The 16,098-nt window shown below is 45.5% G+C and overlaps 1 protein-coding gene across 1 annotated transcript; it reads right to left on the bottom strand.

Moving 5' to 3' along the window:
• Positions 1–3,431: 3,431 nt before the first annotated feature.
• Bnc1 (basonuclin 1) lies at positions 3,432–13,470 on the bottom strand. The gene is given in 4 exon segments (XM_026784427.1): positions 3,432–4,116; positions 8,352–10,201; positions 12,283–12,518; positions 13,353–13,470. Coding segments are annotated over 4 exon segments (2,889 nt in total).
• Between the last annotated feature and the right edge of the window lie 2,628 nt (positions 13,471–16,098).

Raw genomic sequence — 16,098 nt, forward strand, 5'->3', positions numbered from 1 at the left:
CCTTGAAGGGGGGAGGAATGGGGTAGAAGCCTGGAGGGTGAGTTGAGAGTCGCATCCTGCAGAGAGGAGGAACACTTCTGTGGAGTCTAGAGAAAAGTGTAGGTTTTTAACTCACTTTAAACAGGACCCAGGGCCATCAGAAAGGAGACAATTGGCTGAGGGTTCTGAAGCACCCATGGCTGCCTAGGCTGTGTAGTGGGTACTTTCATGTGATCTCTCCTCCTCTCCCTTCAGAACGTACACCATGGTAGAACTGCACCATGTATGTTGTCTGTCCTGCTTTCCCTCATCCCTTTTCTGTCTCAAAGAAATTCCTCATGATAAAGTCCCCCTGTCCCTTAAATCCCTTCATGGAGGATGTACATCATGGTAGAACTGCACCATGTATGTTGTCCGTCCTGCTTTCCCTCACCCCTTTTCTGTCTCAAAGAAATTCCTCATGATAAAGTGCCCCTGTCCCTTAAATCCCTTCATGGAGGATGTACATCATGGTAGAACTGCACCATGTATGTTGTCCGTCCTGCTTTCCCTCACCCCTTTTCTGTCTCAAAGAAATTCCTCATGATAAAGTGCCCCTGTCCCTTAAATCCGTTCATGGAGGATTCAGACCTACAGACCTGTTAGTGGGAAAACCAATGAAACCAGACGGGTGGACCTAGGGAAATCTGGATCCTTCACTCACCGATGATTCTAGAGTGACTGAGATGGAAATGAGTTGTGACAGAAAAACGGGTCGTGAAGGATCCTGGTGACCTTCTCATAGGGATTTGCAGGTCAGCCTGGTGGCGCACCAAATGCAAGCTGCACTTTTGTGGGTCTAGGCAGATGCGACCCTTCAAGATGGATGTGACTATGGGCATGGAGACAAGGGTGGACAAATGGAGTCCTGTCTAGTTCTTTGAAGAGAGAAGTGAGGTCAGCTGGAATTCGATCCTGTGGATGATGTTTTAGAAGAGCTACTGCAGGGGAGAGAGAGAGGGAGAAGGAGGGAGAGATAGAGCATGCACAAAAGTGGCAGGGTAATGGACAAGAGGATGGAGACGTTGACAGAGGTAGAAAAACCCTGCAGGTCTTTGTGAGCCTTGGGATGCTGCTGGGTTTCCTATTATCTGTTAGGGGAAGCCACTGGAGGTGGGGTTGAGTTTGGGCATTGCATGATCTAATTTACAACTGGTTAAGATCATTGTAGCCGCTGTAGGGTGTAAGAATAGAAACAAAGGAACAGTTAGGATGCCATTGTTGCCATCCAGGAAAGATGAAATGGCTTAGCATGGAACTAGTAGATAGTTTCCCTCCAATGACATCTTTTACTCAGTAAAATATGAAGGGCATCGAAGATGGGAGGGAGGCTGGATGGACAGTACTTTTTATGGGCCATCACTCACTGCTTTTCAGAAGTTAGCATTTACCAGGAAACTCAACAGTCTGCAAACTGGGACTATGTCGTTCTCAACTCGACTGAATGGCGTGTAGCTTCCTGCACTGACAGAGTTACCAGATACTTTAATTGTAACAGTTTAACTGGGAAACTGGATTCATGAGGGTGGGCAAAAAGTGAAGAAATTAAGTTACATTACAGAAAAGTCTTAATCATTCCATGACGTTCTGTTGTTGGTATCAGCTAGGCTTATCTCGGACAGCACTGGATTTATGAAACACCACAGTCTGTATTATTTTTTTAAAGATCAATACTCAGCTCACCCTCTCAATGAATGACCTACTCCATTTCCATGACCTCTGCACTGCAATCTGTTTTCATGTAATAATGTCTTGTCATCTGTAGACTTTCAGCTCACTCAAAACGACAGTGTCTCTGTGTTTGCATGTATGAGAAAATCTACTCGTAAAAAGACAGACATATAAACAAAACCAGTTATAAATATTTGCCCTTTAAACAAAAGGTATGCCATATATTTTTATTAAATCATAGAAAACGTTGCATACAAATTTTTCCATTTTGGAGAAACTAGAATGTCAAACATCTCAGTAACAAAGAAGCTCAAAGGATGCAATCTCTCCTTAAAGCAGAGACAACTTTTAAGTAATCTTTTTTTTTTTTAGTTGAAATAATTACTAACAGGTTGTTGGCCTTTTCTGTCTTTCAGCCAGGGGAATAATACCTCTATAACCATCAGTTTCCTTTAAGGATTTTTAAATTAAGTCAACATGAGTCAGACAGTTAACTTGAACTCTGAATACAAAATCCACTTCTTTAAAAGCTGCGTAGCCCTTTAGAATATTGCAAATGCTGAACTCCAAGAGATGGTCTCATTTCACAGGGCTGCTCACACATTCTTTCAATAGTGGCAAACACGTTTAACAGTGTGGAATAGATCTCGGAATAAGTTAAATATTAAAGACACAGAACATGGCGGTAAGGTCCCTACTTTTCTTTCTACCAAGTAAATTTCAAAGTTCATCCTAACCATATACATTTACCAACGGGTGAAGAGCGAGGGATCCAGTGATACCGAAAAGAACCGACAGCTATCAGAACCATGTTCACTAAATAGCTTGGTGGATATATACAAATGTGTTAGTCCGAATCTCACTGGTGCTCATTCCACGGGGGTCAACAGACTGCAGTCCAGCGCCTGAAGCCAGGCTGCGGTTCTGAAGTGTAAGCTGTCACTTGTTCTGGTTCTGAACAGATTCAGAGGTGACATGGACATGTCTGCACTCACACCAAATAGTTACAAAATATAAACACAAGTTAAATATTATCAAAATAACTTTAAATTAAACTGAAGTCCACTATTCTTAAGTGCACAAAATATTTTCCCTCTAGCTTCGTAAAGGCGTGTTACAGATCAAGAACGGACAAGGGGCATATTAGGGGCCAGGCAGCTTCCTCGGAGAACTCCCTGGAATCACATCAGAGACTGGGAGGGTAACAATCACTGACTCCCAGTGGAGGGATGGTTTCTGAATGTCATTTCCCTAAACTCAAGTCTGGGTTTTGGATTCATGAAAAAAAAAAGGGGGGGGGGAATCTGAAAATGACATTTTTAGGGCTGGTTGTCATGCCCATGATGACAGTGTTGTATTCAAGGAGACTTCTTCCCTGACACCCTTAATACTGCCGGCCTCACGTGAAGCTGTGCCCAGTTCCTGATCCCTACTCCCTCCAGTTGGTCTGTAGACCTACAGGTCTCCTAGGGAACATGTAAACAAATCTGGGGGAATCTGCCTTTCCGTGTTTTCCTGGTGTCGGCAGAAAACCTCATGGGCTAAGAAAAATATTAACAGGCAGGGCTACCCCAGCGTCAGCTTCTCACAGGCTTGCCTTGTGCTTTTCCTGCTGCAGAAGACCGTAGGGTCAAGTCACTTTGCCTGGCTTCTGAGAAATGGTATCGAACAGTCCAGCGACCTTATTCTTTGGTTGCTTCTCTTCCTGAAATCAGAGCAGACCCCTGCCAGTCTTTGGCTTGTTACTGGAGGTGGCTGGGCGAGGCGGCCAGGCTCTTGTGCAGGTTGGGGTTCTGACTGTGTCTGTTTCGGCTGCGGACCGATGAGAACATGGTGTTGCAGCCAGGCACTTTGCACTTATGGAGCTGGCGGAGGTGCACGGTTTTGTAATGGGCTCGAAAGGTCCCTTTGTTACTGTATATCTTCTGGCAGAGATGGCAGGTGATGGGCAGCCTGGAGGGCAGACTAGCAAGGCTCTGATCAGCCTTCTCCATCAGGACGCAGATGGGGTACTCGTCTTCCCCGGACACAAGGCTCTGCCCTTCACAGTTCCCATCGCTGTCCTCCAGAAGGGTGGTACCTTCCTCGCTCACCCCGTCCGAATCCCAGGAGGAATGACTGCTGCTCTCTGACTTCATGCTTGAGGTAGTGCTCAAATCCAGGATGGTGCCCTCGCTTGGGGGGCCGGAGTTGTAACTCTCCAGACGGGCACTGTGCACTTGGGATATCGGGTAAACCAGACTGCCCATGCCACTTGATCCCTTGAAGATGACAGACGTCTGCGAGGCTTGCGGTGTGAAAGCCACATCCTGGTAGGCCTCCTTGGCCACGTCTTGCAGAAGGTAGGCGGCACGGAAATGGTCCTCACTACTCTCCAGTGCTTCCTCACTCAATACTTTCTGGTGGAGGCTTAGGTTCGAGCTGTGTCTACAAGAGGGACAAGACAGAGGTGAGTTGGATTGCTGTCTCGGAGCCATTACTCTGAGTACAAAGACTCAGCAGACACTAGGAGAAACTGTGGTGTGGTGGGGGCGATAGTCAGGGTTAGCATCCTGTGAGCTGTGCTGTGTGGTCAGCAGAGACTAGACCACTGCTGTGGCTACTCGTCAGAAGCCAGCGTTCCCCAGGAGAGCCAATAGTCTGGAACATCAATTTCCACCACCTGATTAACATGTAACACCCTTCGTCTCATCCACAGGGGAGGTTGAGACAACTTCAGTTAGGACAATTTAATGGGAATACTAGATTCAGGGGAGCCTGAGAAAAGCATCAGTCACAGATGAAATGATGAAAGATTACCATCTCCAAAGCACCCCATCTAATACAGTATCCAACACCCGACACACTGCCACTGTCATATATAGAAAAGATAGCATCTGGGGTATATTGAATTAAACATGCAATTAAAACTTACATTCCCTGGTTCCTTTTGTCCTTTGGATATGGTTAGTCAAACACTACAGATTCCTAATATGGGGGCTGGAGAGATGGCTCAGTGGTTAAGAGCATTGCCAGCTCTTCCAAAGGTCCTGAGTTCAAGTCCCAGCAACCACATGGTGGCTCACAGCCATCTATAATGAGACCTGGCGCCCCCTTCTGGCTTGCAGGCACACATGGAAGGAATGCTGTACACATAATAAATAAATATTTAAAAAAAAAGATTCCCAATGTGGCTTCCCCTCATCTTTCTATTGGATAGGGCTGGTCTTGAGCAAGAGTTCATATTTCACTCCGGAAGTCCTACAGGTACAGTTGGCAACCTCACCAGCTGGAAATCGTGGTGTGTGTGTGTGTGTGTGTGTGTGTGCGCGCGCGCGCGCGCGCGTGCGCGTGAGTGTGCGTCTAGTGCAGGTCGTAGCTGCAGTGTCTCATGATGAACCAGACAGGAGTTTTGCAAATGCAGCAGTGTGAACACACCGCCAATCTTGCACCCAATGATTTTCTCCTAGCAGGCAGACGGTGAGCATCCATTATGACATATGCTCTTTATCCCCACGTTATCATGGATGAAACTTGTAAGATCAATGCTGCTCTTACTTGGGGATCCCTTGGTAACTTCTGACAAGACAAAAAAATTCCCTTATACCAAAGAGTACGCTCTTACAGGTGACAGGAGAATGATCCCAAGTAAGAAAAATGTCTCTACCAATTATAGATCAGAATTATGCCACAGTCAAGAAAGCACCCTCTCTAAATAAATGAATTAAATTTCCTGTTTTATATCTCTCAAGGTATGTGTACGAGGGAGTCTTAATTGTATTTAATGAAATGTATATATTTTACTATGTAGTAGTTTCTTTTACCCCGGATGTTCGTGTTGTGGACACGATGAGAATTATAGTCAGAGATCACCCACTTTGCAAGCCGCCCTTCTCAGCTACGGCTCTGCCCTGTGATTATGCCAATGTTCCGCACTGAAAGGGCTGGCATGTGCCGGCAGAAAACCAGACAGCAGATGGACGTATTAATTCCAGTACACGCACGCAGCTGAGAAAGTCAGACATGTACTGGAACCTGGAGCACGAGGGCTCTACGACAGTGTGAATCTCTGGGTCTCCCGTCCAGCTCCTGACTGTCCAGTGGACACTAAAAGCTGTCTCTTCCCTCCTCAGGCCTCCGATGGTTAGCCCCTGCTAAGGTGTGGGCCCCTATGACCAGGAGATAGTAGGGATACACAGACTCTCTGGACCAGGAGCCAATCTGTGCTCCCTGCCTTATTTTCCCTTGGCTCCCAGTTCCCACTTCAGCTCTTCCCTCTCACTCCAACTTAGTGGAGACCAGTGGGTCTCAGGTGAACCAGTCTAGTCCCCAGTCATTCCAGCAGCTCCCAAAGCTACAGTTCAGAACCAACGTAATCAATTCAGGGGGGTTTCCAGAGTGGATATAATGTGATATTGCAATAGGCTCAGTACAGAAGCAGATGTGAGAACCCAGCTGCTTTCTACTAAACCTATTAGAGATTTGCAAAAATATAAAATAAAGCCATTTATTTCACTATATTTATTTTGGAAAAGTAAAAGCAGTTTCCCATTAATGTGTTATATTAACACAAAATGTGTGTATTCTTCTCTTAAAGAGGTACGTCATATTCTTCCAGTTTTACTTCCTAATACAGTAAACAATGGTTTCTACAACTTAAATAGAGAAAAACACTTTCAGGTCCTTAGCTGAGATTTAAAAAGATGTTATGGGCCTAATACATTTAATATTTGCTGGCTTGGACAGACCCCTTCATCCAGGGACCTTCGTTACCACAGCAAGGAGCCTAGGTTAGTGCCGTAGTGTGTGTCATTCTGCTCTACAACCCACTGCAGCAATGTTTACAGTCATCCATAATCCCTTTTACTGTCTTCTCCACTAGACTGGTGACTTGTGTGTGCAAGGGTTGTGTACCCCAGCACCTATCACAGAAGAGTTGCTGATTAAATAAACATTTAAGATGTACTCTCTTCTCCCCCCCCCTCCCCATCCTAGGAACTGCTGCTGGCAGGCTCAAAGAGGGGAAGTTAGCTGCTTTACCAAACAAAATAAAGCAGTTTTCAACTTTGACTTAGCTGAAGCAGTGGGCCTGGGCTTGTCCACAAAGTCCTGCATAAAGTGGTGTTTTTAAAACTATAGATAAATGGATCTGGGGACTATTGGAATAAAATGTGAAATTAAGTGTTAAAACATTTAGAATACAAGGTGGTATCCTGTTATAGATGAGACTTCTATATACATACAGGTCAGAACATAAGGAAACATTGACTGTATGGAAATTAAGTATCATATGAAAAGAACTGTCAATCTACAATCTAGTATGTGTTATAATTTAGTAGGTCCTGTAGGCTGCTCCGGTCTCATAAACAGCAAAGATAATCTAACTGATATAACTACCTCTTTTTATAACAACATCTTATTCATAAGCAAACCCTCCTCTTCTTGGAGGATGAAGGAGAAGGACTGGTTCATTAATTAGGGGTACCCTAGCGGTTTGGTTTAAACATCCTAGCAACAGGAGGCAGGAATTTTAACTAATATCTCCTGTGCTTTCTTCTCTTTATTAAAGACAATGAGCGTGTTCTTATGAGCCCTAGCGAGGAATGTGTGTGGGAGTCTTTACATTTTCACCTCTTCACAAACTAGGCGTCACAGCTTGGACGAAGTTGGTGGTGGTGCTAACCTGCTTCAACCCGAGCTTGCTGGAACAATTGCAGTTTTCACATCCTCCGAGCCGTTTATCACACTTCATTTCAGCAGACAGATGACCCTTTCAGCAAACTTCTTAGATCACCTTTGCTGGGCTCGCTCTTCCTTTCAGAGGCCGGGAAGAGGGTGACCTCAAGCATCATCAGTGGCCCAAGTACACACACAAAGAAAAGCATAGTGCTGTGCTCCAGGGAGATAAGCCCTGTGAGTGTGCGCTCTGAGACAAGTCTGTGTGCTTTATAGACAACCCAGCAACTTTCGAACGGATACAGTAGCCCCCAAAAGGAGCTGCCCATCACTTGTATTCTTTAAATAGGTTAGCATCTTGAAAGGTTTCTAATCAAGCAGTGATTCTTTCTGCAAATGTTGCCAGATGATTAGAAGCGAGAGAATGGGTCTCACGCGAGAGGCGTCTTCATTTTATAAAATGGAAATGTGGCTAGTTCTGAGAAATTATGCGACACTGAGGGCCCTTCCTCTGTTCTCGCTACACAGTCACCCTTCACACAGCCGCTAACACGAGAACCAGCTCACCAGTCTTTATCCCACACACCTGGGAGAAGATACGTTTCTCACTTTGGGATCTCACAGACTTCAGAAAGGTAGGATGCTACATGTGCTGGAATATATCAGAATATCTACTAATAAATTAATATCAATACAGTCACTAGTAATTGAATTTGACCAAAGCTGCATAGCCCCTTCAAAGAGGTAAGAGCAGAAATCTACCACAGAAAGCACCATGTCGTTCCAGGTCAAGTTTTGTGGCTAAATGCTTTTAGATTTTTGGAACTGAAAATGCATATAGTTCCCACACCCTCTGGGAACTTGCTAGAAATGCATACTCTCAGGCTTGACCCCTGACCTACAACAGCAGATTCTAGAAGTGTTTTCCTGACCTGTCAGGTGACTCGGACACATGCTAAGTTTTAAACCACTGTCTGAAAAGAGACAGCTGCCGACAGACACCTTACCTGTCTCTGCTCCTGCGGGATGGGAACGCAGCGCCACACCCCTCCACTGTGCACGCGTGTGTCTCTTTGGCGTGTGTATTCTTATGGTGTGTCTTCATACTGAAAGCGTTTTTAAAGGTCTTCTTGCAGATGTCACACTGAAAGCAATTTTCTTCCTTCTGCCTCACTAGTGCATGCTCACCCAGGTGTTCCAGCTCCTTAGATTCTTCCAGAAAAGGAAAAGTCATCCCCCTGTTGGACAAAGCACTAAAGAGTCCTCCAGCCAGTAAGCGCTGCTGCAATTCCATGTAGTCAGGAAAGGGAATCTGTGGCCCTAGTCCAGGTGTGAAATGGCGTTCATGACCACCATCCTCCACCTCTCTTGGCATGACTGAAGTCAATGCTAACTTCTGCTCTGCCTCTCTCTCTGGGTGTGTGGTCTGCTCAAGGGTTCTGCCGATAGTTCCGTGAGACTCAATCACAGATTCAAGATGGCAGGGTCTTTCTCCTTGTGCTAAAGGCTTCTCTGAGCTTAACTGTGTGTGCTGCTCCTCGGGCACTCGGTCTGACTGAGGACTGCTGGCCTCTGGCTCATCCTCGCTGACTACCTGCAGGGGTGTGTCATCATCTGAGCTGAGACTGTGTCTCTTCTCAGCAATGTCCACAGCTTCTTTCTCGATTTTGATAGGCATGCTGGACTTCCTAGATTTCTTCTTAGGAAGTGCATCGAATGGCATGTCCGTGGACACCAGCTGCTCTGGGATGGAGGAGGACAGCAGAGGGAGAGAGGGCAGCACACCGGGTGTGTTTGCCAGCTCAGCCGGAGTAGCTGGACTGCGGTAGAAGGGGAGGACTGGCTGCACGGTCCGCAGGTTAGGGAAGAGCACGCCATTCTGCCCAAGGCTCGAGAACGCTGGCTGGCCTTTGGAGTCCTCCACCGAACTGGGGTAGCCTGGGAGGGGCCCGCAGTCTGAGATCACTGTGAAACCCGGGCGCTTGTAAGTCTCAGAGCTCGCCAGGTTCAGGCTGTTCCTAAGATCTTTGTCCCGGTTGTTTCTCTTCATGGGCATGTGCAGGCGAGGGTTGGGGTTGGCGCTGTGTCGGTTCCGGCTCCGCAGGGAGCTGAACACCATGTTACACCCTTCGATAGTGCACTTATGCTTGATCTTGAGGTGGACGGCGTTGTAGTGAATCTTCAGAGTACCTTTGTCGTAGAAGGTCTTCTCGCAGGCGGTGCAGAACACCCGGCCCTTCTTAGCGCTAATGCTGTTCCTCTCGGGCTTTCCTTTGGCCTCGGGGGACAGCTGTGTCCTTTCAAGCTTAGTGGCAATGCTGTACGAGCTGGAGTCACTTAAGTGCGCACTGTCTTCTTTCGGGGTAGCAACATCTGGACACTTTAGACACTGTTCCTTTTCAACCTGAAATGGTGTGGACGTGAGGAAGCTGCTGTCCGAGAAGGGCCCGTGCAGCTCCTGTTTGGGGTCCTGGCTCTGGTCCTGCCCCTGCTCCAGCATGTACTGTTCAGGCAGTGACCCTATCAGAGCAGGAGGCAGAGGGTTGAAGAACTGGAAAGGCAGCATGAACGTCATGTTGCTGATAAGGTTCTCGAAAGGGTGCAGGCTGCTGGGGTTTCCTTTGTCCACTGGAGTAGGGAGGCCAGCGCTCCTGTGGGTGCAGCTCTCGATGAACGCCCTGATGTCTACGTTGGCAGTGGAGGGTGGTATGATGATGGACTGCTCTTCTTTCTCCTGGATTGCCATGAGCTCCACTATGGACTTGGTCTCTCCAAAGCGAAGAAACTGCTGCAAGGTGGCCACTTCCTCCTCACTGGTCATGATGCTCCAGTGATCCAGCACCTTCCCCGAGGCATCCTAGATACAAACCAGATTGTAAAAGAGTGTCCACTTGGCTACTGCTCACTCTGCTCCCCGGGAAGCTGCCATCTGACGGAGCCTCCACCAGACTACAACAGGGAACATCTCCTGTGGATCAACACAGGACTTGCTGCGTTCAATCTCTGCCTATCTCACTCTCCTAGGCCTGAAATTGTGAATTTCATAAACTGTACCAATATAAACAGTGGCCCTACTGCTAGCCTAGAAGAATGAAATAAAGCATTCAAACCCAAGTCAGGGAAATATGGAAATCATTTTTCATCTTATTTCAACCCAGCTGATGGTCATGTCTGATTCTTGTCATACCTGAGGCATGATGACTTTCCTTACTAAAATAAAAATATGCATCATTTGAATGACAGTAGTATCTCCATCTAAAGACTACAAACGGGGCGGTGAAGTCTGGATATAGCCTAAGTATTCATTTGCTGCAAACTTAATAATCTGCTAAACACCTACCATCAAAAACCAGATGAGCACGTATTGATCTACTGCCTGTGTTCATAAAGCAGAGCTGTGATTATGTAGGAGTGTTGGAGATCTTTCAAACTCTAGCAAGGCCTAACTTATCCCAAAACTACAATAAATATTTTATCACAGAACATGTATTTGATGGCCTACTGAGATTTTTCACAGTGCATGTGAGAGTTTTGAAGATGAGGAGGAATGCAACATCATAAATATTTCATGCACCAGAGGTTCAAGGTAATTGATTCCATATTTTTAATCCTAACACTGGAAAGCAAGATTATTAGGATCATTAAATATTGATCTATGTCGTAATGTAAGACCATAATGCTACTCTATGTATAGTTGTTTCTAGTTAGCCAAGGCCCCCACACCAGAGGTGTACACACAGGATTTCAGGGAAAGATTACAAGCTTTAGAACTGGGAAGAAATATACTCATTTCTGGTCTGCTATATATTGGTGAAATAACTTTCGGTGAGAGCATGAAGCACTCAGAGTCTTCTGGATTTTCAATTAGAAAACAAGGGCTGTGGTACTGCATACTTTTAATCCCAGTACTCAAGTGGCAGAGGCAGGTGGATCTCTGGGAGTTTGTGGCCAGCCTGATCTACATAGGGAATTCTAGACCAGCTAGAGCTATGTAATAAGACCCTATCTGAAAAAAGAAAGGAAAAAGGAAAACAGGGGTATGTCTATGTCATCATAAAAGTACTAGAAGAACATGTACATTAATAAATGGGTATTATCAGTATTTATTTTTAATGATATAGTCTACTTAAGACTTGAAAATACACGTGTCTCCTATTTTACTGAAAAAATTTTAAACAAAGTCTGTTCATATTCCTAGTGTAGCGGCAAGAAACAATGTTCTGTAATTTCAGAAAACATGCTATTTTCTCATAAAACACTTCGATTGCCTCTGAAGATGAAACACCCTTCACCTTACACCCATGGCATGACCTGGGAAAAGAAGCTAAGCTACTCTGAAAACAGGCAAGGGCTCGAGGGATGGAACACTGAAGAAGAGAAGAGACTGTGAGGAAGCTAAAAAGAGCTCTGGTGGGGGTGAGAAGAGGGGGAAGTGGGGGGGGGGAGGGGTTGATCAACAGAGAGAGAGGAAGAGGGACAGAGACGGAGAGAACACAACCGTCTCACACGCGGGGCTGAGTGGAAGAGCCCTTCCAGGACAGCGAAGGAGATCAGCGTGTGCGCTATTGGCTGCGTAGTACTGGCCTGTAAGAGCCCTTTCTCGCCTCCAGGTCTCAGCAAAGCCTGACACACAGAACATCTCAGGTCAGTGGGCAATTTGGGCATGATGTATGTAGCACAGGCAGTACCCAAATGAAACAAGTCGTTTTCTGTGGGAGTTAGCTTAGTGAATACGCTCAAGAGAAGTTGGAACGCTTGCATGGCCTGGAGTCTTAGAGATCTTGAAGGAAAAGGACAGGATTTCTCCCAGAATATGAGTCAGGGACTTAAGTCATCAGGAAAAATTCCAAGGGGATGGACAGCCACCAATGACTGACAGGCACTGGGTTACACCAGTTACACGGGCACTCTAGGGGAACAGAGCCAAGGTTACTGTACCTGGAGCACATAACCACGGATATAATCCTGAAGGGTCCAGTCCAAGGCATGGAGAATCTGCAGAACCTCATCTTGTTTCAGCACACTGAAGAGCCGGTCCAGTAGGATTTTCAGGCGAACAGGGATGGCCTGGGTCCCATAGAGCATGAGGCTGCTAATATCGAACACCACATTGGACTGGACAATTTCCACTTGGCTTGTTGGATACACGGGGGGGATCCTCAGCTTACTTAGAGCTGGAAATCAAGTGCAAGACATTTGGAAAAGCTCTAATTTTAGGAGAAACATTGCATAGCAAGTCGGCTGGGGATATTCTTAGTTGTCTGTTTCAACAAGAAAAAAAAAAACCAAGAATCTGTAAAGGACTAATATCCTTAATTGCTATTGGAATTCATGGTTTTCACAGAAACTTCCAAAATAAAAGATTTTTCTCCCCTTCTTGTGATATTCCCGAGGAGGGAAATCTTCACAAACAGGGGAAGGGCAAAGAAAAGGAGGACACAAAAGCAGAATTCAAAGAATGGCCACTGGGGAATGGGAGTCTGAAGGTGAGGATGGCCTGGGGCGCAAGCATCTGGGTTCAGGCCCTCATCTGCTGCGTGGGAGGCGGTTTTAGAAATTAAGCCACCTAATCCAGTCTGCTCAACACAGGAGTTACTGACTGGCCACTGGGGGCTATTTACATGAAATCAATCAAAGTTTAAAGAGAATGAGTAATGCCAACCTCCAGGAGCCCTGGCCACGCCACATTTTCAACATTCAGTAGTTATACGTGACTCACGATTGTCAGATGCAGTAAATGCATGAACAGGATGTCTACATACAAATTTTATCTAAATCGTGAATAAGCGACATACTTATATCAGAACATATTTCAGCCAAAAAATATTAGGGGCAAATTATCAGCACGGGACATATCTATGACCTCTGTAAGTTGGCGTATTTAGAATAGAGTTAGTAAAACGGTGCATAAATTAAAATGTGAGGAGATATTTGGTATGAAATCAGCTCCTTTATAAACTTAAGTGATTAGGAAAGGCCGAGAGGATGCAAAGGAGAAATGACGTTACCGTGAGCCACCCATCCGTGCCTGCACTGCTCACACTGCCGGTGGTTGATCTTCCCAGGTTTGAAACTCTGACAGCTGCAGTTCAGAGTACAGCCGATAGCCTACGAGAGAGAACACATGGACGCATACAACATAAGGGCTATGTGCCGGATACTGTTGCATTTATCAAGCAAAATTCCCTCATTCATAAGATTCACTCAGCAGACCAAGGGTGCATATCATACCTCAGAAAAGAGGAGCCTCAAGCCCAACACTCGGGAGACCATGATTGCAATGCACAGAATTTGCATATTGATAACAGAGAGAACCTAAAGGGACTTCTGATAAAGGCTTATGGCTGGAAGCCTTGTTGTTATGAATGTTGTATTTTCACCAAAGTTCTACGCTGATCAGAACAGTCACGCTGAAGGATGCATAAAGATCAGTTTAGAAAAAGTAAAGGGATTATCTGAAGCAAGAGTGATCCATGAATGGAATCTGTTATCCTCAGACCCTGAAGATACAGTACAGGCTGAAAATGTTAAATACATTTGAGAACAATTCCTACAGACTGGCTGAGCAGTGAGCTCTAGAGAAGTCTTCTGTCTCCATCCCCACGCCACCCTGTCCCACTCCTGGGGTGACAGTGTGTGCTGCCGTGCAGGGTCTTTACAGGGTGCTGCAGCTCTGAACTCAGTCCTCATGTTTGTGGGGCAAGCACTTCACCAACCCATCTTGTCAGAGTTCCTCAAGAATAGAGGCCTGTAGGATATAATCTATTATTACAACAAACCGACTAAGAAATAAAACCCCTTAAAGGAGCTCAGACAGTGAGGTTCCAACTCTGGTGGTTTGTTTTGTTTTATTTATTTTCCGCAATAATGTATGCTTCTGGGTGAAATTTGCATGGTTCAAGAAAGCTCTGGAACTGGGGAGAATGTATGTTCAGAGAAGAAGCCTGTGAATTTGGGGCTTGAACCTCTAGCCTGCCAGTCAAGGGACTGTGAAGCACAGCATGGAGGACAAGGAAGGGAGAATCTGTAACCAGTCTCCCCCAAAACAAAACAAACCCACCAACCAGCCAGACAAACAGAAAAAAAAAAAAAAACAAGAAACTCAGTTGCTTGGGGCACTGTAAAAGGCACAACTGCTTTGGAACACCCTGGCAGCTTCTCTAAAAGTCAGACATAGAGTGACTGCATGACCCAGCAATCCTGCTCCCAAGTACACAGCCACGAGAGTGAAAAAACACATGCCCATCCCAAAGCCATCTGATGCGGGACTCCCCTCTGTATGCTGTGAACATCGCTGGTTAATAAAGGAGTTGCTTTGGGCCTATAGCAGAGCTATAGGGGAATAGAGCTAGGCAGGAAAAACTAAATGGAATGCTGGGAGGAAGGAGGTGGAGTCAGAGAGAAGCCATGTAGCCCCACTGGAGCCAGACGGAACTTTAGCAGGTAAGCCACAACAGCCACATGGCGATACACAGATTAAACAGAAATGAGTTAAATTAATATGTAAGAGTTAGCCAATAAGAAGCTGGAGCTAATGGGCCAAGCAGTGATTTAATTAATACAGTTTCTGTGTGATTATTTCGGGGATAAGCAGCCGGGAACCAGCAAGTGGCCCCCTCCATACAACAGCCATCCACATGACTGTTCATATCATTATCCACAACAGTGAAAGTGGAAACAGTCCCAACACCCACCAACAGAAGGATATGTAAGATGTGGTCTACCTATCCAATGGAGTGACTGTGTTCTCACAGAGGGACGGGGAATGGGTATCTGCTACCAAGGGTGGAAGAATCAGGCACAAACAGTCACATAGTCACATGGTTCTATTTGCAAGAAACATCAGGAGGTCAGTTCCTAGAGGCAGAAAGTGGCTTAGATGGGGAAAGGGAAGGGCTGAGAAGAGAGCATGCCCGGGAGGTGATGGAGTGTTCTCTGGGTTACAGAAAGGAACCCTACTTTGTTGTGTGCTCATTTACTGAGCCTGCAAACCCTGCACCTTCCACAAACTGCACCTCTGTGACAATCTCGTGTTGTCTAATAGCAACATTTCCCAACAGCTCAGAGTTATCTGTATTTTTACAGCAATAAACCATGTTTCAATTGAGGTATGCACACTTTAAAAATAACTGGCACTCCACATTTAACAGACTACATTATAGTATAAACTTTTATATGTACAAGGAAACTAAAAACAGTATGACTTGCTTTGTTTTGTAGAATTAAGCACAATCTTGTCAAGCTGTGTAGTAACTCTGCTTAACTTCCTGAGGAACTGTCAGGTTGGTTTTGGAAGCAGTTGAGTGGTTCTATGTTCCCATACAACACACGAGGGATCACCGATACTTGCTATTGTTTTATCTTGTTATTGTTTCAGGACAGGGTCTTATGCAGCTCAGACTGGTCTCAAATTTACTACACAGCCAAGAATGACCTTGAATTTCTGATCTTCCTCTCCTGCCTCCATCTGCTAAATGCTGGGATTCAGGCCCATGTCCCTTGCCTGAGTGACATCTCATTGTGGTTTGACTTATGTTTCCCTGACGACTGATGGTTTAGCATCTTTTCTGTGTTTACTGCTATCTGTTTGTCTTCGAACACACATATGTGAGGTCCCCTTTTTTAAATAGGATTTTTTAAATTTATTTTTTAATTGGGTTGTCTTTTTGGTGTTGTGCTTCAAGAGTTCTTTTATTTCCAGTTTCAAATCTGTTACCAGATACGTTATCTCAAGGGTGTCCTCCCAGTCTTGCT

This window comes from Microtus ochrogaster, chromosome 22, assembly GCF_000317375.1.
Source record: "Microtus ochrogaster isolate Prairie Vole_2 chromosome 22, MicOch1.0, whole genome shotgun sequence".
In the NCBI taxonomy this organism is placed as follows: domain Eukaryota; kingdom Metazoa; phylum Chordata; class Mammalia; order Rodentia; family Cricetidae; genus Microtus; species Microtus ochrogaster.